The sequence below is a fragment of the Pantherophis guttatus genome, chromosome 5 (assembly GCF_059756535.1).
Source record: "Pantherophis guttatus breed Tessera chromosome 5, ASM5975653v1, whole genome shotgun sequence".
NCBI lineage: Eukaryota > Metazoa > Chordata > Lepidosauria > Squamata > Colubridae > Pantherophis > Pantherophis guttatus.
The window spans coordinates 131,318,288-131,343,565 of record NC_142067.1 but is presented as its reverse complement, the minus strand read 5'-3'; the positions used below and the strand labels follow the sequence as shown (position 1 = coordinate 131,343,565).

The 25,278-nt window shown below is 46.9% G+C and overlaps 1 protein-coding gene across 4 annotated transcripts in view; it reads right to left on the bottom strand.

Moving 5' to 3' along the window:
* Positions 1 to 4,100: 4,100 nt before the first annotated feature.
* ERCC6 (ERCC excision repair 6, chromatin remodeling factor) overlaps positions 4,101 to 25,278 on the bottom strand; it is a 38,093-nt gene continuing 16,915 nt past the window's right edge. For 2 of the 4 annotated variants that reach the window (XM_087895625.1, XM_034415735.3), the window contains exons 7-21: positions 24,679 to 24,837; positions 21,308 to 21,443; positions 16,488 to 16,658; positions 15,435 to 15,611; positions 14,944 to 15,060; positions 13,788 to 13,883; positions 11,426 to 11,644; positions 10,738 to 10,848; positions 10,213 to 10,332; positions 9,748 to 9,842; positions 9,141 to 9,286; positions 8,428 to 9,054; positions 7,255 to 7,432; positions 6,030 to 6,135; positions 4,101 to 4,718 (exon numbers count right to left, since the gene is read on the bottom strand). In XM_087895625.1, the coding sequence (XP_087751751.1) occupies positions 4,305 to 4,718; positions 6,030 to 6,135; positions 7,255 to 7,432; positions 8,428 to 9,054; positions 9,141 to 9,286; positions 9,748 to 9,842; positions 10,213 to 10,332; positions 10,738 to 10,848; positions 11,426 to 11,644; positions 13,788 to 13,883; positions 14,944 to 15,060; positions 15,435 to 15,611; positions 16,488 to 16,658; positions 21,308 to 21,443; positions 24,679 to 24,837 (2,872 nt within the window). In that variant the 3' untranslated portion in view covers positions 4,101 to 4,304. The remainder of the gene's footprint in view (positions 4,719 to 6,029; positions 6,136 to 7,254; positions 7,433 to 8,427; positions 9,055 to 9,140; positions 9,287 to 9,747; positions 9,843 to 10,212; positions 10,333 to 10,737; positions 10,849 to 11,425; positions 11,645 to 13,787; positions 13,884 to 14,943; positions 15,061 to 15,434; positions 15,612 to 16,487; positions 16,659 to 21,307; positions 21,444 to 24,678; positions 24,838 to 25,278) is intronic. The other 2 variants (XM_087895626.1, XM_087895627.1) reach the window with 1 other exon arrangement.

Here is a 25,278-nt window from a genome sequence, read left to right as displayed (position 1 = left end):
CCCCACCCACAAATTCCTGTTACAAATCAGAAGCGCCCGCCGTGCCTCCCAGCACCGACCCTGAAAGTTTCATCCACCTTTAATTTCCTCCCGATTTTACTTGAGAAGCACGATGGCCGAAAGCCCTATTATTGCCACCTACTGGAACAGAACCTGTAAGCCTACTTAATTACATCACAAATTGCAGCTGCCTCAAGCCACCAAGCAAACCCCACCGTTTTAAAGTCACTTCCTAAAGGTTCTTGTCATAGTTCCTGTTGAAGGAAGTCTTAGACTGTATTTCAAACCGACCTTCATTAAACAAACTTCAGTCTCACCGAAAGGCAAACAGGGCCTGCTCATCGTGTCCTCCAGTCCACAGGCACCTCACCGTCTTAATGCGAGTCTTCCTTTTCCAAAGGTTGCGACTGGAATTCCCAGGGCCTGAACTTGTGGGCCAAAGAGCCAGAAACGGAGAAGGCAAAATAAAACAGGCGCCTCCCCCGAGATGTCCCACTGCTCATTGTCTGCGTGACATTTTATCTGACATTTCACACACTACATTTGGGGACATACAGGGGAAAGAACACCAGGACCGATAGGACTCAATCCTTCCTCGGTTGCATCAGGTGTTTTTCCCTGTTCCATTACACACCCACAGGAACTGGAGTCCAACAGAACTAAAAGCAAGGTGTGCACAGCTAGTCCTCAACTTACAACCCATTGGCTTGTGACCGTTAGTATTCAAAGGTACCATGGGGCACTGACAAAAGTGACTCCCAACTGCTCCTCGCCCTCACAACTGTTGCGGCATCCCCCCCCCCCCGGTTACCTGATCAGAGTTTGGGGTGCTGGGCCACCCGCAGGTGTCTTTAGGGCAGCCGCAGCCTCCGTCCTCCCCCCCCCCGCACCGGGTGTGTGTGGGGTGTGTGCGCTCAAGGGACCGCCCTTTGCAACCTTCCTGACCAACTTCCTTCAACAAGGAACTGGAATTCGCCCAAGAACTGCAGTGATTCGCTTAACAACCGGGACAAAAAAGATCGTAAACCTGAGTGTGACTCACTTAACAGTCTCCTGACAGAACAATTAATCAGTGGAACGACTTGCCTGCAGAAGTTGTGAATGCTCCAACACTGGAAATCTTTAGGAAGAGATTGGATAACCATTTGTCTGAAGTAGTGTAGGGTTTCCTGCCTGGGCAGGGGGTTGGACTAGAAGACCTCCAAGGTCCCTTCCAACTCTGTTATTCTAGACTATTCTATTCTATTTAACAACTACCTTGCTTAACCACAGGCATCCTGGCCTCCACTGTGGTCATTAGCCGAGGACTACATGTGCAATCGTAAACCCATTTCCAGGGGCCGCACACACTACTAAGTCTCTCTACAAGGCAAACTCTACGGCCACTCGGATAAAAGAAAGGGCCGTCCAAGCCGGGGTGGGGGCAGTTGACTTGGTGGGTGGGAAGAGCCGCCTCCTCTGGCCCCCGGGGGTCTCCAGGCCCCTCTTGCCTTTCAGCTGAACCAGTCCTTCCTCCTCCTCTTCTCCTCCTCCTCTCCCCCGACTTGGCCATGTAAATACTCTCTCGTCACACACAGTCCTTAATTACATTCGGTCCCATTGATGCCAATTACAAATCATCCTTGATTAAACACGGCCCCATTGTTAATTGCACATTATCCTTGATTACACACTGTTTTCACCCTGTAGACTCACGCCCGGCTCCTAAGCCTTTTCACGGAGGCTACTGAGGCCTCCCGAGCCGAAGTCTCTGCTTCCCTCAGGGACAATTGCACCGTTTTTGCCACTGAATTGAATCCTGTTATTTGCACCCAGTATTTTTAACCGACTGAAGGAATTTTGAATAATTCTGTCTTGTATCAGACCCCATTTTAGGTCAGCTGCAGATTTGATTGGTATTTCTTTACTCCTTCATCCAAGCCATTGATAAAAATATAGAGGAAGCTCAGGCTCGAGGCCAAATCCTGTGGCAGGCCTCCTTAGATCCAGGAGGAACCGTTTGATGAGTGCCTTTATTATTTTTATTTTTATAAATAAGGAACTTATTCAGGTTTAAATGTGTGTGTGCCAAGACAGGAAACCTTATTAGTAAGTTGAATGTAAACATTATGGAGGCTTCATGAATCCTCAAGGTCATCGTTAGACGCCTTGTCAACCGAAGGTTCTCACGCCAAAAGCCTGGGTGACTGGGCCACCAACCACAATAATACAGGATTTCCTGCTTTTTCGGAAAGGACCGTGTCAGATTCAGAAGGCAAGCGCCCACTCTCTGGGCGAGGACCTGGCCCTGACAACTGGCCTGGGGGGGAGGGGTGTCCAAGAGCACCATGCATCCCTGGGGGGGGGCGGTATTTGTGGGCTGAAATCACTCTCTGCCTTTTAACTTTGCAATTGTTCTCTTTAACTTTAATCTGTTTTCGAACTTCGTTTTTAACTATAGCTCGTGTATAATTTTACTATTTTCTCTAACAAACCACCCAGAGGCACACAAGTGTGATGGTCAGTATAGAAATTTGATAAAATAAGAATGGAAAGGAAGACCCCAAAAGGAAGTGTATTAGAGAACATTCAGGCGTATCACGCCATTTTCCTCAGCTGAATGCCTGCAAACACAAGATGTGAAGACTTCTTGCTGCTTGTCCCCGTTTTGCAAAATCTCTGACTTAGCTAAGTCTTTTCGTAATGAAATCCTTGTTATTCTCAAATCCCCAGCTGCACGAAGATGAAAGAGATGCGAATAGTCTGTCGTGTCATTCAAAATTGCTATCACCTCCGTCCCAAGTAATTTAACTGGCGGCGTTAATCTCAGGGAGAAAACTGCCCGGCTTCTGTGCTGGGCCTTCATTTTATCTGCGCAGCACAGAAAGGCAGAGGGCTGCCTACAGGAGGAGAGGGTGACCTCCTTTTCTTTTCCCGTTTCTTAGCAGGCATTCTGGAATTTTCTTTGGGTGGGTGAAAAACATACCAAGATAACGGATTCAACATCGCATGTCTGCCTGGAGGAGAAAATTCTTACAAGTCTTAATACGAAGGCGGCTGAGGGGAAATCAGAATCAAGAGAAGCTTGTTGTATTTTATAGGTTTACAGCTTAAAACTACTGCACTGAATGAGAATGTTATCCTATAGAAAGCAACGTAATCATTTTTTAAGGTTCCCTCTGGTAAAGGCTACCTCTTGTAAAAAAAAATCCTTCTAAGTACTAAAGGTGCCGAAGAGGCCCTGCCTTCCATCTCCACCCTGGGCCGTCCAGGGTCTCACTGTGGCGGTTCTGCCTGGTGGCTGCAGAGGTCTGGCCAGGGCAGAACAGGGCCATTCAACCCTAGTTAAGGCGGGAGGGTTTTGGGTTCTAGGGCTCCCACTCCTCAGGATTCCCCATCTCTTGGCCTGGAGGGGGTGGCCTTACAGAACCGGTGTGCAATCCAGGCAGCCCCAGCCGCCACCCGGGGAGCCTTCGCCGCACTTCGTGTCACGTGCCTCAGCTGCCAACTGTCTATTGTGCTGCCTAAGTCTTGTAGGCTGCCCACTTGCTTGAGACATGCAGCTACAGAGAGTGAGTGAATGGCTGGCAAACCCAGCTAGGTAAAAACTTCGGCAAGGTGAGGCTTCCACCACCCAGGAGCCATCAGCCACTCTCCCGGTCGGCTCGCTGCACATTTTCAATGAGCAGACTTGGGAGCTTGAATCATTAGATGCCACAACTGAGCAGGTGGGAAAAGGGCCAAGGAGAAGATGACCTGAAACTACAACTGACAGAAGAAAACCTTTCTGCCCAGCAGACAGGTTTTCTACTGCTTTTTACAACTTGGTACAAAATTATGTTCTTTTTACAACCAGGACAAACTCTTAAATATCTAGCAGGTCAGTAGGTCCCAAAATGTTGAAAAGCCTGCTGTTATTATGATTTCAAAACCAAACCAGGTGACTTAGGAATTTCCACTTAACTTTCTCTATGGCCAGAATCTCTGGCATACGGACTACGTTTTTACGTGACGCTAATGTTTCAGTGTCTCAGCTCCAAAGGTAATTCTTACTAAGGCCGTTGATGTACGTGGCTAATCCATGGAATGTTACTTAAAGGTAGTTTATTTAGACACACAGCTTGCTCGTTCCGATTTTTATTGCATGATTTACCAGAAAGCTTACTAGAAATCCATTTTAATTCTCCCTTAAATAAGGAAAACGTCTGGCTGGTCCCTATTCCTGCTTTATAAGGTTGGTGGCACCCTTTGTGTAGGAGAGGACACACACGTGCCCCAAGACACAATATGCTGCTGAAAAGCCCCAGCAGGAGAGTCAGGTAAGGTCAAGTAAATTCTGCTTTGAGCTTCCAAAGCCCTTCGCCTCCTGACTGCCTGTGAAAAGTGCAAAGGTTTCTCAGAAGTTCCCGGAAGATGCAGGACTGCTCCGTGGTCAGCCTTGACCCAAATTCCTGCAGGATTTCCCGAGTGCTGGCCTGGCCCGGCAGCTGGGCCTGGAAAGCCATGAAACTCTGGATATCCGAGAGCAGCTCATCATGCTCTGTGGCTGCGGGGGCACCGGGGATCCTGTGCTGAAAACTCCCCTCAGCCGGATCCTCCCTCTGTTGGGATCCAGTCAGGTGATTCCTCTCCCTCATTTTGGCCAGCAACGAAGAAGAGTCCAGCGCGCTTGAAGAGGCCTCTCCATCGAAGTGAGAAACTCTACTACTGGCAGGCTCTCCTCTCTCTTTTTCACCCTCCTGCAAAAATAAATCAAAATGGTGGGAGGAATTCTCGTATCATAGAACTTAAAACAGTTAAAAGTTTTTTTCTGATTTGTGTAATGCCAGTATCCAAACAGCAGCAGGGTAACTCCCTTTATAATCCAGGAAGGTATTTTTGGGGATGTGATCATTATGAATTCTTCTCAAAGCACTTAGTGTGTTTACCAATTTATTAAGGAGAATATTGTGAGGGACTCTGTTAAAGTTCAAGCAGTCACATCACGCCATTCCCCCTCTCTACTAAGGGAGCAACACTATCAAAGGAGGAGATACACTCAGTCTCACCTTAAAGGAGACATTTATAAGGCCTCCTTAAATACTATGGTGCTTACTTTTGAACCAATGGGGACAAGCCCACACTGCAAAACTGTAATTTTATGCACACTTTTCCACATATAATCTTCAATCAACACAACTTCTGAGCAGATGCCGTGGTTCTGCAGCGCCCCCCCCCCCCGGCTTTCCTTCCTCATTCACTCTCACAAATGGGTGAACCGCTCAGAGCAGAGCTCTTCCTGGCCTTCCTCTGCTGGTAAGAGGAATCCACTTCCTCTTTGCCCAAGTGGAGAATGACTTCCAAACAACAAGAATGGTGTTACAATGGAAGTAACTGCCAGAGGAGGCATGTCCACCGTCCTACAAAAAAAGAGCCCTGAATTGGTGGGGGTCTTGAAATAGGGATGCAATGGAATGCCTCGCTCGACTCTTCCTTCCTTGAAAACCCTTCAGGCTGAAGAACTTGTCTTTCCCATTCTTTCCTCCTCCCCATCTATATATATTCCACTTACAGGTACGCCTTTAAGATACACTGGGCTGGATAAGGTATTCCAGGTTAAACCCCTAGGTACACCTTCCACCAGACCACACTAGGAACGCTAAATGGGCCTCGTACAGAGGAGGCTCCTGGGGAGAGGAGGAAACCATCTCTGGCTCTTGAAACTTGAAAATGGCTTCCAAAAGGTGGCCAAGGTGTGGTGAACCACTTAGAAACCGTTTCTTCTCCTTTCAGGGGATCTTTTAAACCTGCATGACTATAACCAAAGCACAAATGTCATGTGAAAAAAAAAATACATCCCCCGTTGATATTAATGACTGCAGAAGCTGTGATCAAGGAGACGTAACCACATTCATCAAAAGGCACATCTAGGAGGCTACCGCTGTGGAAGTTAAATAGGAATTAAGCAGAATGTAGCATGCACACTAAGATGAACACTGGAACTGGTAATCAGTAGGATGGGCTGAGCTGCTTTTGTATATACAATGTGATTCTGTAAGGGGACTTCTTACATTCACTATGAGTTGCTCATGTTTCAACTTGCACTTTTTTCCTGAAGCCTGATAGGAAGAAGATGATATCATGAAATTTGGGTTCCTCTTCTGGCCAAATCTGCTTCTGAAATTAACCAGAAACCAGAGATATATTCTTCACAAACTGATCACATGGCATTACAAGGCGGATACATTTACATATAGACTGATAATAGAGGCCCAAGTGGCAAAGCAAAACATAGGAAGGTTGACTCTATGTACACCTCCTGCTGGCCCCATTCATCTCTTCTCCCCACCCCCCACCCCATTTCCTGAGTGCCATTTTTCTATCTCATTCCCATGCAGAAATATACGACATTTTATCACTGCTTGTGGGAATTGGGTATGTCTAGCCTAACAAGAAAAGAACTAGGGGTAACATAATAGCAATCTCCCAATATCTGAGGGGCTTCCATAGAGAGGAGGGGGTCCACCTATTCTCCAAAGCATCTGAGGGCAGGACAAGAAGCATCAGATAGAAAGTCATCAAGGGGAGAAGCAACCTGGAACTAAGAAGGACTTCCTGACAGAGCAATTAACTAGTGGAACGGAAGTTGCCTCCAGAAGTTGTGGGTGCTCCAACACTGGAAGTTTTAAAGAAGAGATTGGACAACCATTTGTCTGAAATGGTACAGGGTCTCCTGCTTGAGCATGGGGTGGACTAGAAGACCTCCAAGATCCCTTCCAAATCTGATATTCTGTTATCCTGTAACTTATATATAACATTGATTTGGAACTGGGAATATTTAAGCTTTTGGCAACCCAGTGTTCTCATGTCCTATTAATTTAATCAAGAAATAAGAAGACATTACCCACCTCAAAAAATGAATGAATGGTTATTTTTATTACGGTCACTGACCAGAATTTATCTCATAAACTAATGTAAAGATAAATGACATGAAGGAAATTTCTCTTGCCTAACAGCCAAAGAGCATCAGGGTAGCTTGTCCTTCAACATTTTAGGTGGCATCAGTAGACTTTCCAAGCTTTTTTTTTTTTAGATACTGAAGCTCTGTAGCTATTTCATAATGGCTAAAATTTAGAATCAAAATCACACTTCAGCAAGAAGCATGGATTTGAAACTGGGTTGGCTGTTCACCTTCTCTCTGAAAAAGTTATGCCTTGACATGTAGCAGATCACCAAATTAATTATCCTGTATGAGAAACGACCCTCAGATCCATGACAGAGGGCCAAAGGGCTTACTTTAACCTAGTTGGGGCGCTTTCAGCCCAAGTGGAAGCAGCTCCCCGGTATCGTTGTCGAGAAACCTTCAAGGCTCGGAGGGCATCTTGAGCCACACGATTGGCCTCTGCTTCAACCAGCACGAAATCTGGACTAGAAGCTTCCATTATGGCGTCATGCTTCATTATGCTGTGTATTCCTGGGGGAGAAAGGAATGAATGGCTTTTGAAAAACCACAATCTCTCCATTCCTTTTGTCTGAGTGAACACCAGATGTTCTGCATGTGAAACTCAACAACTGGCCTGGAAGTGTTGAGCCAGAGTGGATTTGCTTCAACCTTGGCTGCCTTGCTTCTAGAAAAGCAGGCTCTGCACACGAACTTCTAAAAATAAAACTGCTAATTGCCCCGGAAAAAATGTGGAGAATGCCACCATCTGTCCCAGCCAATATCTCCTTGTCTGGGGAGTCTGAGGAATTCTGGGAGTTGAAGTCCACACTTCTTCAAGTGGCCAAGGTTGAGAAAACCTCCAAGTGGGTTACACAATGAACTCTGATAAACTGGGTGCACAACAGACTTTCTTGTCTCAACTAATTCAGTATTATAGATTTAGAGTATTAGCTTCTCTTGGTGGGTTGGAGGGAGATATCAAGTGGGGCTGTTCAACACTTGTATTAATGCTAGCTAATTTCGATAAAGTCCACTGTCCAGGGCCAGACCGATCACACTCTAGGCTCCTGAAGAAACTGGCAGAGGGGATTCCACAGCTGTTGTCTGTAGTTGGGTCATTTTTGAGAGCTCGGAGAGGGAGGGCTGGTGCAGTCGCAGGAGAGGGGAGGGCCATTTCCATCTTCAAAAGGGGGAAAGAGGCAGGAGCTGCCTATTTGAGGTCCATGCTGGACAAGGATTGTCCAAAAGATTGAAGAGCAGGGTTGCTTCTGTGATTCAAACAATAAAAGCTAGACATGGATCAGGTAATATTCTGCAGGCAGTGGATTTGATAGCTTGAATGAATAAAGTTTGCATAAAAGGCCCAGTTGCCTGATAACTCTATAAGCAGTTTACATGTGCTACATTAGCTCAATTTGGATTTCCCAAAGGATTTATAAAAGGAGTCCAGATCTTGCAGGAGTCTGGATCTCTGTCACACCTGGAATTATGTTTAAACAAAATAGAAAGCAGCAGCAGAAGGTTACCTGATTTTTTGAAAAGCTTCTCCAAAACGTAATCGTCACTTTTCGTTGGCTCTTTAAGCCCCTCACGATCTTCCTTCTGGTACTTTCTCTGCTTCACCAGGTGGGGAACCGTCACCCCCTCGAATCTGGCATCTCGAGAACGTTTGGGCCTCTTCCGTTGGCCCTTGCCAGGCTCCAGGGCTGAAGTGGGCTCCCTGGGGTTAGTGAGCAGCCGATGATGGCCCTGCTGTTCCCTGGAAGCCGGCTTCTCCTGGCTTCTCCCGCCTTCGCCGACCGGCATCGACCGGCCCTTCCCCTTCAGTGCTTCTCCTCCTCCTCCTCCTCCTTCGGCCAGCTCTGACGGGGGCTCCTCCACTACCCCTGAAGGCTCCTCTCCGGTCCTCAGGAACAAATCTGTATCGGCAGCGGGAGTTTGGGCGGGGTCTTTTGGAAAGGGAGGAGGGGATGTTCCTGAGTTTCTCTCGACTGGTTCCCCTGTGGCAAGGGCTGCATTTTCATGTTTTCTTGCTCTGAAGGAATCGGACTGCTTGGAGGTCAGCTTCCCATGGCGTCTTTCGGAAAATTCAGAAATATTGGCACTGCGACGCTTCAGCGGCCGCTTTGGTGCTGGAACATCAGAACCGGTTCCTGAAACGCATCATCACACAAACTGTCACCGGCTGCTCACGCCTCTCTCTCTGCCTTTCAACATCGCCCTCCCTCCCCAGACAGACCTGCAAAGATGGCGCTGGTTTCCGTCCCCTGGGCTCCGTCCGGAGTGCTCAGGGTGAAGAGCTCGTAGAGGTCATTGGATTTGAAGAAACGCCTTTGCTTTGGGTCTTTCAGAATTCTGTTTGTCAGGAACTGTTTGAATATTTGCCTGGGAAAATAAACATTTTCTGATCAGGGACGTTACGTTCTCTGTCCGAAACACGACATATTTTTCCTGCTATATCTAGTTTTCTCTCCCTCTTTTCTCTCTCTTCTCTCTTTCTCTCTCTCACACAAATGGACATAAAGATCTCAAAACTGAGAAAATGTTTAAGGAATCAATGGAACAAAATAAATAATTTCAGTCAAAGTGGATACCTCTCACTGTGCTTAAATTCAGAATTACACTCAATTTCCAATAACTGGCTTTTGTCTACTGCAACTGGTAGACTCAAAAAGGTTCTATCACTGCCATCAGACGATCCATTACAAGGCATTTAATCCTCCCTACCAAGGGAAGAAGGGGCCTGGGCGGCGCAACCGAAAGAAGAAAAGCAGCCGGATCCAGATTCTCAAACCGACACCTGGCAGAAGGGCAGCAGAGGAACCCGGCTGCAGCATCACACGGACCTGTGGTAAATCTTTTCCTCAATGGTCCCTGCAGTCAGAAGCCGGTACACCGTCACCTCTCTGGTCTGGCCAATCCTCCATGCGCGTTCCCGAGCCTAGGACACAAACACCGGCTTTGCTTTTCAGGCGATACAGCAGGACAAGGCGGGGTGTTGCTGGGGTTAAACACTGAGAGCTCCGGAGGCTCCTCCTCACTTCCTCTGGGTGGCCCTCCAACCGTTGGGAAGCTTGCTTTCCTGCTCAACCCCTCCGGTGGCATCTGTTCCCCAGGGTGCAGAGCAGCTGAAGGGCAACTTTCCTCCTGCGAGTAAGATGGGGGGTGGGGGTGGTAAAATGGCTCCCTGCAAGCCCCCCCTCCCCCCCGAGCCTGCTCTAGTGAAAGGGGGAGACCAAGCAACCATTTGACTGAATGAAAAGAGGCTTTTCTGAAATGTAGGATTCTTCACTTCTTTCCCAGCGACCTACCTGAGTGTCTGTGCTGGGATTCCAGTCAGGGTCATAGATGATCACCCGGTCTGCACCTGTCAGGTTAATCCCAAGGCCACCAACTCGAGTAGTAAGGAGAAAGACAAATATGGACGGGTCCTGTGGTGATTTGCAAGACAAAGCACCCTTAGGAAACATGTTCAAAGATCCACCTCACCATCTGCCTTTCAAGGGATGGGAGACGCTTCTTTTTAAACTTAGGGATGGGGGCATCAACGTTTCTGGGCTATGTAACTTTATTGTCCATTATTCCAATCATGTAAACCGCTTGGAGAGGGCTGTAAAGGCCCTCTAAGGCCTCTATTGCTATAGAGGATGACCAAGAAGAGAAAACCCAGAGCATTCCCTGAAATAGGTATCTGTATTGGGGGGATTTTGAGTGAAAATGGAACTAGCAAATCTCACAGCTACTTGGTTCAGCTCTGCTGTTGTTAACCCTGATCAAACAGATGCGTAACTCCTGCTGAGGGCCAGGCCTCTTAGGCCTTACCACGACTTCCTCACCTCATTGAATCTGGCAATTAGAGGCTGCCTCGAGGCCACTGTGGTGGTGCCGTCCATTTTGAGGTAGGAGTAGTTTCTCTGCTTTAAAAACACTTCAAGGATGTGCAGCATCTGCAGCATTGAAAGGGGGGGGGAAAACAACCCCACAGGGGTCTCTGATCATGACCTCTAGCAGCACAGATGGTAGGAAGTTAGTCCGGCCTGCCTTTAGCAAAAGGCAGCCGAGGGCCAGCACCGAAGCTCCGTGAAGCCAAATACCTTCTGGCATAAAAGATGCTTCCACCCAGGCCTCTCGGGGGCCATTCCCCGTTTACCCCCCAATTTATTTTATTTATTTATTTATTTATTTTTTCAAATTTCTATACCGCCCTTCTCCTTTCGGACTCAGGGCAGTGAACAGCCAAGTAAAACACTTTATATACAAAAGTTAAAATAGATTTAAAATAATTAAATAATTTGGCCCATAATTAAAAACATTTCAATTTAAAACCAATTTCAAATTTTAAAAACCCCATCATAAAATCAGGACAGCCCGGCTAACTGAAAGAGGTAGGTTTTAAGGGCCCGACGAAAAGTCCGGAGGTCTGGGATCATTCGTATCTCTGGGGGTAGATTGTTCCAGAGGGTACACTGACCCCGTGGCAAGGGAGGTTCAAACCTGAGGGGCCACCTTGTCTCTGACACTGACCTGCCTGGACTGGGTGAAGAGCAGCACCCGGTGGCTCTGCTTGTGCCAGATTTTCAGCAGGGACTCCACAACTATCAGTTTCCCAGAACGTTTCCAGAACCCAAATCGGTCTTCTTCTTTTAAGTCTTCCTCGGGGGTCCCCTTCAGAATCTTAGGTCCACCGGAGAAGATGTCGGGATGGTTGCACATTTTTCTTAGGGCTATCAGTCCTGGGAAAATCTGCACGGGAAACACAGGCAAACAATGTCCTATTATGAAGCCTCTGACGGACAGAGGGGGTTACAACCAATTTATAGATAATTATTCCAAAAACAAGTTCTCATCAGAGCCCCAAGAGACAGGTGGGGATTGCCTGGGGAGTTCCACATCAGTATCAAAACTTTGCCCACAGAAGGGCAGGCCCTCCGAAGGCAGGAAGGAAAACTTTGCCTTCCTACCTGGAAGGCAAAGTCAGCGGGGGAATCCTGACTCCTGCAGAGGCTCTGAGTAAGTTCTGAAGACAAAGAAACACAGGCACATGCCCTGAGGCTGGGAAACGGGCCTTGCAGGTTTGTTTAAAAAAATAATGAACGTGTGACAAAATTCTGTACACTTTAAAGTACTACCTGAAAGTATGTAAGAAAATGAGCGTTCCAGAAAAATTCAGGTAGAAACTTATTAATTTTATAGACAGAAACAAACAATTGGAGACAATAAAATGAAAGAGCCTGGGAAACAGAAGTTTAAAAAGGTAGCAAAAATGCAAACAATCTTGATGGAAACGTGTGCACTGGAAGTAAAGGAAAAAGGGCAAACAAGTTGTTTCTGGATGGCTCCTCCAATGTCATCCAGTCGGCTTTCACACTTGAGGCAGGACTCGAACTGGAGCTGGAACAGCAGAACTAGTCTAGGGCAGTGGTGAAATGTAAAATTTGTTGCTACCAGTTCTGTGGTCGTGGCTTGGTGGTCGTGGCTTGGTGGGGTGGGGTCATGTGACTGGGTGGGCGTGGCCAACTTTTTTTTTTTTTACACTGAATTAAAGCATTTTTTTACTACCAGTTCGGGCCAATAGGTAGTAAAAAAAAGTAAAAACTTTTTGCTTTAAAAAGTAAAAAAAAAAAGGTTCCGATGATTGCGCGGCACAGATGTGATCGTCGGAATCTTTTTTAAAGCATTTTTTACTACCTATTCGCCAGAACCGGTAGTAAAAAAATGCTTTAAAAAAGTTTTTAAAAAGGTTCCGACAACCTTTTTTAAAGCACTTTTTTACTACCTACTGTGTTTCCTCGAAAATAAGACCCTTATATTTTTTTGAACCCTGAAATAAGCACTTGGCCTTATTGCCATGAGCTCAAAAGCCCGACTGGGCTTATTATCAGGGGAGGTCTTATTTTGGGGGAAACAGAGTATTCGCCGGAACTGGTAGTAAAAAAAATGCTTTAAAAAAGTAAAAAAATGTTCCAAGGATCGCGTGGCACAGCTGATAGCTGTTTTTAAAGCATTTTTTTTACTACCAGTTCGCCCGAACCAGTAGTTTTTTTTTCACTACCCGGTTTGCCTGAACCGGAGCGAACCGGTAGCATTTCACCCCTGGTCTAGGAGCCTTAAGCACTGGAACAAACTGGCACAATACTGAGAAATTAGCTGCAGCTGGCAAACGGCTCCCAGCTTCTCTGAATTCGGGAGACCTTCCCAACGTGGAGCAGCTGCTTTGGGGAGAACAGGACCCTCGTGTTGTAAAGATGGGGCCATCTTAAGAGTCAGTCAGCCTCTGAATTAACAGCCAGCCTGTCTCGCTGGTTATCAGCGTTAACTTTCTCTTTCTCCCCCTCCAGATATTCACAGCCTTCAAGTAGCACATTAAGACGTCTGTCCCGTATTCGAGATGGGCAACTGGGCATCGCTGATAATGGCAGTGCCTCCCACATTGTCTGATTTCCCAGTTCCTTCATATAGATGTTGTTTAAAGCAGGGGGCAATTGGAGCCCTTTGATCCCGGATATCGGAGCTCAACCTTTCCTCTCCTGGATTCCGGGTGGAATTTTCACTCAGGAAGGAGGGACATCTCCTTCCTTAAGAGACTGAGAGAGACACTCAAAGCCCTTCCAAGAGATTAAGGAGGACGAAGGTCACGTATCCACAAATCCCGCTGGAGGTTATCGGTGAGAGCAACCCAGGCAACTCATGTCCCAGGTCTGGGCCTGAACCCCGAATGAAAAGGAGAGAAACGCACGGAGAAGTACAGTGAATGGTGTTAGTTTAAATTAGTTCGATTTTCTTTTTCTTCAATCGCCTGCCTTTAATTTATTCTACTGCAAATGGCAATAATATTAGCTCTTTTCTTTGGGCAACCTCTTAAATGCCTTACTTTATTGCATTTTACCTGCATTTCTCTATTGAGGATCTGATAGACTTCTTTGGAATCAATAAACTTTTTGTAAAGTTGTTGCTGTTCAGCCGTCAATCGACAAAATAAAACCTAAACAGAGACATTGAAGAAATTACTATCCTCGCAGCATACCGTAAGTAAAGCAATAAAAGCACAAATACACATCTTCTCCTCCTGAAAAGTTTACAACGCCTGGCTTTCGTGACTGGGATCAGCCTCTCCGGAGTGCCCATCTCCAAACCTCTCAGCTTGTCTACAAGAACCCGCAATATGTCAGGCTCATCTTGCAGAAGGAAATCCCACCTTATCTGCAAGCAGAACTTTTAATTAATTCCAGTTTGTGAGATGAGTCCCCCTGCCTGTGAGTGCTCTACACCAAGCAATATGGCAATCCCCTACCAAGAGATGCCACTTTCAGATACCACCACACATGCCTCAGTCTTCGGGGATTTTAATTTTAACCTACGCTTTTAAACTTAACTACCTTAAGTATTCCCTGGAACAGAAAAGTAGGTTATACATTGAACAGATTTCTTCTCTCATAACATAACTGTTGATAGGCATTCACCACGCACTCTAAATTTTCTCTGCTATCTGGCAGCAGATTGTAAACATAAAGGAGAATTTAAATGAGTGAAAACAATATACCAGAAAACTGTGTTTTATGTTTTATGAAGTAAGCTACCCAGAGTATCTGCTGAGGTGAGCAATTATAGAAATCAAACAAACAAACAAAGCCTCTGTTGTCAGATTTCTTGGGAGGCGTTTGCAAAATAATTCATGCCATATAATAAATAACAGTGCAGTACGTCGTAATTCAGTGTCGCCTGCAAGCACAGCTCAGTATGTTTATGAGGGCCACCAGTGGGTATCACCAGGATCTTCTTCAATTAAGACTCATTTCCAGGATTATTATCCACTTGGACAGGGGTCAATCTCCCTGTAAGAGGTCTGATCTTAATTTATTCCCAACTTTAAGGGGCAATGTTTTATTCTGCTAGGCCAGAATTTCTTCAAAGGTGACATCTGAGCAAATGGAAGGGAGAAGTTGTGTGTATCCACAGGCACTTTTCTCCTGCCAGGGATGTGTAGGTCAAGCATTTCTTCATGCTGACGTGGAAACAGGGAAATTGGACAAAATTAAAGATACCTGCTCATTTTTATCTGGCAAGGAGAGGCTCATCTGAACATCTGCCTTCATTCTGCGCAGCAGGTAGGGGTTAATCGTATCCCGTAAAATACAGGCACACTTGTACGCAGTTTTCACCTTTGGGGAGGAAAAAATGCCAGTGACTTTACTAAGCGTTTCTCATACTTTTTTATCCCAGCATGGAAATGATGCGGAAGTAAGGATAAAAAAAAACAGCAAAGGGTAACAAAAAAAAAAAAAAAGCAAGAAAGGTATCTAGGGAAGTGACTTCCAGCCTTCTTTGTAGCAGCTACAAACAGCGCAATCGCCACCTCCAGCTCCTCCGGGTTGCCTACCATAGTTCCCTTCTTCCCATAAACTTCAATCAATAAATCCCGAAATCAGCAGTGCCTTCTCATGCCTTTTACCAGAAAAAAGCCAAGAGAGGGTTTCCAGAGGAGGTTTGATAGACCTACAAAGGACTCTTTCAGGGGGACCCTCCTGGTTGTTACCTGGACCGGAGAGGCGTTGGAATATCCCCCCATGGTTATGGGGACCGAGAACTGCTCCAGGAAGACAGGGAGGGTCCCCAACTTCCCTGGGAACACAAAGTCAAAGAGGGACCACAGCTCCTTGAGGTGGTTTTGCAGAGGTGACCCAGACAAGATGATCCGATGCGGAGTGGAGAACTGCAACGGGAAGAAAAGAAATTGTGATGTCCCATTGAATCAAAAGACACAATTCTGTTCAAATGATGTGATATGGTGCTGTGTGAGATTAAAATGAACTAAAATCATTCCAACAGCTTTGCAGAATTGCTCCACTTAAAATTATTATTCTTTCTGAGATTCTGTCTATTTTTCAAATACTCTCAATTCCACTGCCTCCTCTGCAATTTCATGCATAGTGAATAATTTTCTCTGAATTTATAGCTTATTAAAAAAACTCTTTATGAACGAATCCACATTAGAATTAGTAGGGTTAAGATTTAGACCTACCAAAGTCAAAGCATTATTTTTATGTTATTTAATGAAACCATTTCCTAAAATTCAAATAATCCGTAAAGATACAAAATGGTTTATCCCTGAATTCCCTCTGAATAAAGCAAAATATTCCTTGGAAAGGCTGGGAAAGTCAGCCGGGCTCTTCTTCTCCCTCAACCGTCCTCTTTTTAAACACAAGGATAAATTTGTTCAATGCAAAGAAATAGCATCATAAAGGATTTTACAGAAGTAGAGATAAGGACGGAAATCCTGTTGTTGCTGAGTGTACTTTGAAAAACTTTAGTTGCAGCAATTACTAGAACTCATTCATTACACTCATTAACCTCACTAGGGAAATGAACACATTCACTTCATGTAAAAATCTAAGCATTTCTGCTATGTGTAATCTATGGTCTATATATTCTTTGCCTCCGAATTATATACATGGACATCAAGGTATTATATCAGATCTTGCTTGGAGATTAATTAATGGAATGCTGTAGAGGGAGGAGGGCTCTCAGTCAGCAAATAACAATCCAAGGCAATCCATGCTTCCCATCTTTTTTGTTTAAAGGATCCTACCTGTTTGCAAGCCAGTGTAACTGCAGCCTTGGGATTCCGAATTTTATGTCCCTCGTCCAGAATCACGTAATGCCAGTTGTACCGCTGAAGGTTGTCTTGCAATAAGCGAATGTAAGAATAGGAGGTTATCAAGATTCCATTGCAGGCCACAATTTCACGAATCAGTTTTACCTGCAAAAAGATTATTTTAAGATTATTAAACAGTGAAGGGACCACGATTTTCTTGCATAGCTAAACTAACTGAACAGTTGCTCTGTGTTAAATTGGAAACAAAGTGAGATCTTAAAGAATAATAAGGATTACAGTACGGCGATGACACCACGTGATTACGTGGAACCTAAGTCACAGGGAATCGGCCATATGAGGAATTACATCACAAATCAACTTTTTTAAAGGAAGGTAGAATATACATGTCAGAGGGGATTCTTTAACAAAGTGGCCATTTGCAAAACGTTGGCCTTTTAGGCAGCTGCCGCAAACTGATGGCTCAGACTTCATAGTGGGAGCCCCCTAGGACTCCTAGACCCCCCTCAGTTGCTGCTGCTGCTGCTGCTGCTGCTGCTGAGCCCAGGGGCCACCTATGCTATACCTGCACAGGTGGTTTTCCTGCCTAGATGCAGGACTTCGCTTTTCTCGCCACTGGGCTGCGTCTTGTTGGATGGGGCCCCATGCTCAAGTCTTTCAAGATCTTTCTGAATCTTGAGCCTCTCTTCCAAAGGGTTGGCAACTCCCCCGCTGCCTGGTTTCACCTGCAAATCTGACGAGTTCCCCTTCTTCTACCCCCCTCATCTAGATCATTTCTGAAGGTCCTGAAGGGCACCAGACCCACGGCAGAACCTGGAAGTGCCCCACTGCAGGCTTCCCCTCTAGGACATTACATCATCACCTTGCACCCCAGCCACACACACCCTCCCCTCTTTTCCATCTTCTTTCAAGGGGGGAACTACTTTCGGTGTCTCACTTTAGTTCATACCAGATTCTCATCAGGAGAACTTGAGTCCGGAGAGGCCCCTGGTGACACCCAGCAGGCCCCCCATGTAGTCCCGTGTTACATTCAACTGTGGTTGGGTGATGGATGACACATTGCACAAAGGCCTACGCTGTGGTTTTTAAGCCACAACTGAAAGAAGTACGAAGAAAATCCGACAAGAGAAGGAAAGAGGATGCCACACAAGATTACGCCTGGGGCATTTTACAGCTGTTTAGCGTGGTGTGGTGTGCCTCATCTATTGAGCGGTGGACAGATGGCCTTACATGGCAGAGGCTGGTGAAGAAGCCAACAAAGGAAAGACTTCTGGGAAAGCAGAAATCTCAATTTACAAGTAATTCTCAGGCACAGAAGAAAACCAGAGCTGTCAATGGAGCAGAAAATAATCCATTTGTGAGGCTGTAAATGTGCATTCACTTATTTGCCAGTTAAAGAGAAATCTGTACCTCTATGGACACACAAGTGTTTACAATGCACACACAGACAGTGCTTTTCACGAATGGCTGCTGCCATCATCGTATATTGTATGTTTGCTGACCTTATGTGAACGGGGCCAGAAATATTGGGAGAAGGGAACTAACTTTGCCCAACTTCCAAGTAGTTTTTGTCATGGGCTGGGGTGATTTTTGTGTCCTCACAGAGTTCTCCGTGCACTTGCTTGCTTGCTGTATCCCACAGAACTCAGTGGGAGCTTCCACTGTGCAGCACAAAAAACAGAATTGGAAATTGGCCCTTAGACAATCATTTTGATTCAGGGCTGCGGGAAAACTTCAGGGGTTCCATAATCTACAATTATGGAAACACACAGTTTACAAGAGACAAGTCAAGGAGGAGTCGATTTCAAGAAAATTATGGTTATTAGTGCAGCTAAGTGTTTTTTCTCTCGTATAATCTTCCTGGCTGTCTTAACAGGAAGATCCTGACCAGCAATTCCGAAAACAAACACCTCTGTAAATCAATCCAAGCTGCCTGGTTGCTTTCACAGGAATTCTTCCAATTCTGCCTTTCCCGCCCACAGAGGAGAGCAAGCTGGTTCCTCTCTCAGCAGGTGAGATTGCAAGAGACAGGCAGGCAAAGCAAGATTCCCCACCCCCACAGGTAGACTTACAGCAGTTCATTTAGTGACGGTTCGAAGTTGCAACGGCACTGAAAAAAGTGACCGATGACCATTTTTACAGTTACAGCCACTGCAGCCTCCCCTGGGGCACGTGATCAAAATTCAGGCACTTGGTAACTGGCCGGATTCACTTAACAACCGTGTCCCTAACAACTGCAGTGCCTCACTTAACAACTGTGGCAAGAAAGGTCATAAAATGGGACAAAATTCACTTAATAACAGAAATTTTGGGCTCAATTTGTAAGTCAAGGACTACCTGGACTAAACATAAAGATGGATGAAAACGTAGACACCACTACATGTATGGGCTGGGAGGGATTCTAGAGACCATCTAGTCTGACCCTCTCAGTGATGGCACCCAGTACTACATCATCCTTAAGAAAAGGCCATCCAGCCATTTAGACACCATACTTGCATCTTCTGCTATCATTACCCTTGAAGGCAACGTGTGACGATTTGCAGTGTGCACCCTCCCAAAAATACACGGGCAGCAACATTTTTAATCAAAGCATGTCATTTGCAGAAATCACCTTGATTGAATGGATTCTCTCTGAATTCATCACCTGCTGCCAGGGAGACAAATCAGCTTCCAATCAGCTTCATTTATTTACTGCTCTTCCGCATGGCAGCACCAGCTCTGTGAATCATGGCGTTTCCATCGGAGGACATCCGAGTGCCGGCTAATGAAGGAAGGCCCGTTCCCCCACCAGCTACCGTGTTCTGGACAGCCAGTCTCTTCAGAAACCCCCAGGCCTCTAATTCAGGGGAGAAAAAGGGGCCCCTTCCTCTCTTCCTATCCTGGTCTCTGGCAGAAGCTACCAAAATCTCTGCTCAGAGCTAAGAGCAAACCATCTGAGGCGATTTCAAATTAAAAGCTTGTAAAATACGTAACCTCTCCTAGATTTTGCAATTAATAGGGTATGTCTGCAATTATCCCGACTTGGAGAAGGCGGCTGCACCGTTGTCATTAAAAGATGTTCTGCGGAAGGGCTGCCGTTCTTACAGAGGCTCAGGAGACCAAACCCTCCTAGAGGGCAATCAGAGCGGAGGTAGGAAACAACATCCATAAATCACACTGTCAGCGCAGGAGGAGGAGGAGGAGGAGGGAAGAGGAGGGAAGAGGAGCAGCCCGGACGGCCCGGAAAGGCCGCTCACGGCAGGCGCAGCACAGCCGAGGCCCACGGCTCCGGCTTTTACCCAAGCTGTAATTAATTAAAATTTCCTTCAAGCCAAAACTTTATTAAACAAGGAGTTGTGCTGACAATGAAGGAAAAGACGGGAAGGCAATTCATCACGGCCACTTCTCCACTTCAGCTTAAGGTGATGTAAAACTCGCCATAAATCTTTTCAATCCTGGAAAGGAAGAGGGCTCTCGGGGTTCCCCGGAGGGGCTCTCCGGGGTGTTCCCGGCCTCTCTTCCCCCTTTCTGCCTCTCCTTTAAGGGAAGTTCAGTTCTGCCGGGTTAATTTCTTTACTCAAGACTGCTCCACAACTGGTGCCGTAGTAAAGGCCCCGCTCAGCCCATCAGCGGGAAGGGAGGCAAGACTGTCCCAAAGAAAAGAGAAGGCGGGGTCAGTTGGACCCATCCTCTCAAACCTTCAGCATCCGTCAAAACTTCGAACGGTCGCTAAGTGACCGGTCGCTAAGTGAGGGCTACCATTAAAATTCTGGCTGTTATTAATGCACTGGATGTTCAGAGACCATTGTCAATACAGGCGCCTAAAGCTATAAGATGCATAAGAAAATACTGCAGTAGAGGAATAATTTGGACCCCTGAACCTACAAAAATGCGCAGAGTTGCCAAACGAAGGGAACAGCTAAGGAAGAAGGGTCGACTTGGGAGAAAAGCCACCGGTGGACGATGAATGGCCCTGCCCAGAGGGAATAAAAGAGCAGCGAAAGGGGAGTGGAGTTTGCAGGAGACAATTAGTTCGCCTAATTGGTTTCTGACTCTCCAAGACTCTTTGCCAAGTTCTGAAGCTATCGGCCTGGCAGCTCTCCAAGCCAGATAAGGTCTGTGACTGTAAATTCTCCCTTGAAGGTGAAGGTGAATGAGAGGAATTCACTGTTTGTTTAATAAGAGGGGTTTTGTCGGGACCAGGGTTCTGCTTCCTGCATTTGGGGAAGCCTAGGTCAGAACAGCTGAACAGGAGTTATCCTCAAACGCCCCAAATGCAGCCCGGGGATTGCGGGAAGGTCACCGAGGGCAGCCAAAGGAGAGGGGCTCACTGTCCCTGAAAGCGGAATGACCGAAGCAAAAGGGACAAATTCCAAGACTGTGGAAACGCACTGCGCAAGGACCCAAACTTTTTCTGTACCTTCTGAAGGCTGGGAAACTGAAACCAAAGAGTCCACGCAACGTCCCCTCTGGAGAAGTGAGGGGGGAATGAAGCGGGAGACAGCCTGACTTACGCCGCCTGGGACGTGAGCTCTTCCCTACGGCCTCTGCCTCCTGGGACCGAAGGCAGCCCACACAGAAAGCAAATCCCACACCTCCCGGTCAGAGGGCTGTGACTTTACACGCTCCCCCTTGGGAAAGAAAGGAAACCACCCAATTGCTTAAGGCGGGTAATATTCACACACAGCGTCCAGGAGTAACGACACAATATTTGAAATAGAGAAGAACTGCTCCTGTATGGGGATATTTAATAAACGCAAGAAGAGCTTGGAAGGCTGACGTTAACTGAACAATGGGGGGGGGGGGGAAGCAGGTACCTTTTTATCAGCATAGGAGCCGGTCTCGTGTAAAACTGCAACTCTGAACGGCGGCCACCAGGCGTGGAACTCCTTCACCCACTGATGCATGACGGTGGTTGGGCACACGATCACCGTGGGACCCAGCCCTCTGTGCCTGGGGCAGACAGGAGGAACGAAGGCAAGGGTTGAGAAAGGCCTTCGCCGCCTCAGCTAAAAGGTTGAATTACCACTTGTGTACTAGAAGGAAATAATTTCCCTATCAAATTTATCAGAGACAAAGAGAGTTCTTACAGAGCCTTTTTTTTCACTGAATATTTTAGGGGAAGGAAACATTAGTGAAAAGATCTGACACCCGTCCATTCAGAAAGTTGCTAAAAAGTTTGAACCGTCTCCTGAAAGTCACCACTGAAGGATACCAGGCATCCCTGAAGGGAAAACTGTGGCTGAGCTTAGCAAAATTGCAGCTTGGTTTTCTAGGCTGTAGCTGCCTGGTTGGGTCTTGGAACAAGAATGCAAGTACAGCCTGCTCCTCTTCCCACGAAAACTCAGCCTTATATCACAGACGCATCCAATCACCACCTCAGAAGTGCTGTTTTCTTCAGAAGGCAACTGGGCCGTTTGTTTTCCTTGAGGAGGAGGAAAAAGGAGAAAACATTTTGCTTCTCATCCAAGAAGCTTCATCCGTTCTTCATCAGATGAAAAAGAGAACGTCTTGTTCTTCTTCCTCAAGGGGGAAAAAAACCCGTCCAGTTGCCTTCTGAAGAATTAAAAGCACCTCTGAGACAACTATGACCTGGATGACTGAGGGTCTCTACCCAATGATAAGAGGTTAACACCCCCCCCCGACCCTCCAGAACTGATAAAGCTCCTGGGGAGAGAGAGATCAGGCCATGGGTCCAGGGCACCCAGGGGGAAAGCCCAAAAACCGACAGATAAACTGAAGCCCTGCCAGCCTGGATCCTGCTCACTTTCCTGGACCATATCCTACCCCTGGGGGTCAAGGGTAGAGATCTCACCACTTTACACCTTTGCTGCAATGCTCTGGGAGGGAGATGGCACCGCTCAGCCAGAGACCCTAAGCATAAGGCCTGCTTGTGACTGGCGGCCAGGGGGGTGGGGGGAGGGGAGAGGATTGGGCCTCAGGAGCAGACATCATGCGGAGGACGGAGGACGGGTCTCTCGGCTGCCAGCTATTCAGGATCCTTTGCATGAATGGAAGCTGAAGGATATCAAAACCCTAAAACTGAAAGAGGCGGCTACGATCCAATCCCCGTCCAGCAAATAAATTAAAATTAAACCATCCCCAACAAATAGTCATCCAGGCACTGCTTAAATGCCTGAAAAAAGAGGGAGTCAATCACAGGCTTAGGTAATGGTTCCACAAACGGCTTTTCCTCTTAGGGAGCTCTCAAATCCACCCACAATAGAATTGGGAGAAGAGGCGACACTTCAGTATCTGGGAAAACCCAGCAGCCCTTCCATTAGAGCAAGGTTCCCTTTTCAGTCAGTGAGGGTTTCCACCACCCCCCGATCCCCTCCCCACCCCCACACACAGATCGCTATACACACCCATTGTAGGGGTTACACTGAGATTTAAAGGTTAAGAAATGCAGGAAATTAGGCCCCGTTGTTCATCTGGTGCAAACAAAACACATTTCAGGGCCTGTAAAAGCTCTGGGACTGGAGGTTCCCAGCCAGAGGTGGCATTCACTTACCTTCGCTACCGGTTTGTAAATGTGAGCGCGTGCGCAGGGCCTTTGTGTGCAGAGCGTCAAAGGGATGAATGTGGTTACGGACAGGAAGGTGGGCGGAGCCTCCTACAACCGCCACTACCGGTTCACCCGAACCAGATAGAAGAGGCTGAATACCACCACTCTTAACCCCAGATGAATTAAAGATGAACTTCTCTTCTCAAAACTTGCTGCCATTTTTAAAATTCCATGCTAAGATATGATGCTTGTAATTTGGCAAAATACTAAATGTGTAGTTAGACTCTGACACAACAGTCCCTATTTCTCCTCCTGGGTGGAAACGAGGCTTCTATTTATGCAAATTATAATTGAGTTTGTCCTCTCTCTCTCTCTCTCTTTTTTTCTTGTCCATGTCACATCAGATACTGTTTGTGGCCCACAACTGCAACTTCCTTATCCAGCCATCTATCCTCTCTGCAAGACATCCGAATTTAATTCCTTTTCAGGCCTTTTCTGCAGCAGCATCAATACTGTAGAGGAGCCTCCCTGTAGATATTAAATCTACAAAATAAGATCATTTGTGATCTTATTTTGGAGGGGGGTGCGGACCTGGCAGGTATTACGGAGACCTGGTTGGGCCAGGAGGGTGGGTTCCCCTCGTTGAAATGTGCCCACCAGGTTTCCGTGCATTTCATCAGCCAAGGGCCCAGGGGAGGGGTGGGGGAGTGGCGGCGATTATTAGGGAAAGTCTTAGTCCGAGAGAGACCACTGTTCCTCAGATAGCCGGATGTGAATCCCTTTTTGTGAAGTGGGGCCGTGGGGTGCAGATGGGTTTGCTGACTACGTACCTGGCTCCCTGCCACGTGGCGGCAACCCTGCCCGAGCTGCTTGACGTTATTGCCGGGGTGGCGGTTGATACCCCCAGATTTATTGTCATGGGGGATTTCAACCTACCATCCGCAGGTGAGAAGTCAGAGGTGGCTCGGGAGTTCATGGCTTCCATGGACGTGACCCAGTTAATTCAAGGCCCCTCACATAGGGGGACACACTCTGGACTTGATTTTCGTCTCTGGTCAGTGGTTGAATGATCTTGGTAGAGGGGACCTAGACATTAAACCCTTGTCATGGACAGATCATTCGCTCTTTCACTTGGACTTTCCAGCCGCTTCCCCCCCGACCAGATGGTTCTGTCCCAGGTGCCTGATGGATCCCGAAAGGTTCCTGACGGAGCTTGGGCCGTTTCCTGAGACCCTGGCACACGATCCGACCGAAGACCTGGTGGCCGCCTGGGAGAGTGCGGCTGCCGGAGCTTTGGACCGCGTCGTGCCTTTGCGGCCTCTGACCAAAAGTGTTACACCTAACTGAAGAGTCCCTAGTATGTAAACTATTAATCCGGCAAGCAACCTTGTGGCGCTGCCTGGCCTTACAAGCAGATCTGACCCACAGTATCTGGTGAGGCTCAGCTACAAAACGAAGCATCGATGCCTGGAATTCATTAAGAGTGTTACATGTTTAATTTTTCCTGCCCTCCAGCTCCACTGTCTCATAAAAAAATGCTCTGATGTTCCCCAGTAAGAATTAAAGAAATATTGTAATTGAAATATCATTAATAATGAATGAGTTTCTTCTCTATGGCAATACATCCAATGAAATATTAATCGGGTTTCACAGACTGACGGTCTGCAGAAGAGCACTTGCCTGTAATTTGTGCCGCGAGTCCTGATCTTGCTGTAACTCAGGCCTGCCAAGAAGGCAATTATCTGGATGGTCTTGCCCAGGCCCATCTCGTCTCCCAGGATGCCTCCTACCTGCTGGCAGTGCAGCTCCCACAGCCACCTCACACCTGTCTGCTGATACCTGCGAAGAGGGAAGCCGCAGAAGGGAGCAGAGACGGAGAGAGAGACAGAGACAGAGACAGAGACAGAGACAGACAGAGAGAGAGAGAGAGAGAGAGTGCGTGCGTAAAGACGGGCCGGGTGCACCTCGTGTCCTGGCCCTTCCGACCATCACAGCCACGTGGATATTGCAGCAGGGCCACAGTCACAAGTTAAAAGGGTTTTGAATTACACGAAGACATTTCTTTGAAGGGTATTTCATGTTTAACATGAGGGTTACTCCAACAGCTCCTGCCTTCCATTGGATCCGCAGGGACCGTGTTTTTAGCAGCCTTGGGGGGGCGGGGGGGGCTGTTGAAACGCCACAGCAGCTTCCTAGTAACCAAATGGTCTGTTCACAGGGACAAAGAGTAAAAGGGTTTCTTCAAATTAAGATGATGTTTTATTAATTGCACTTCCATGG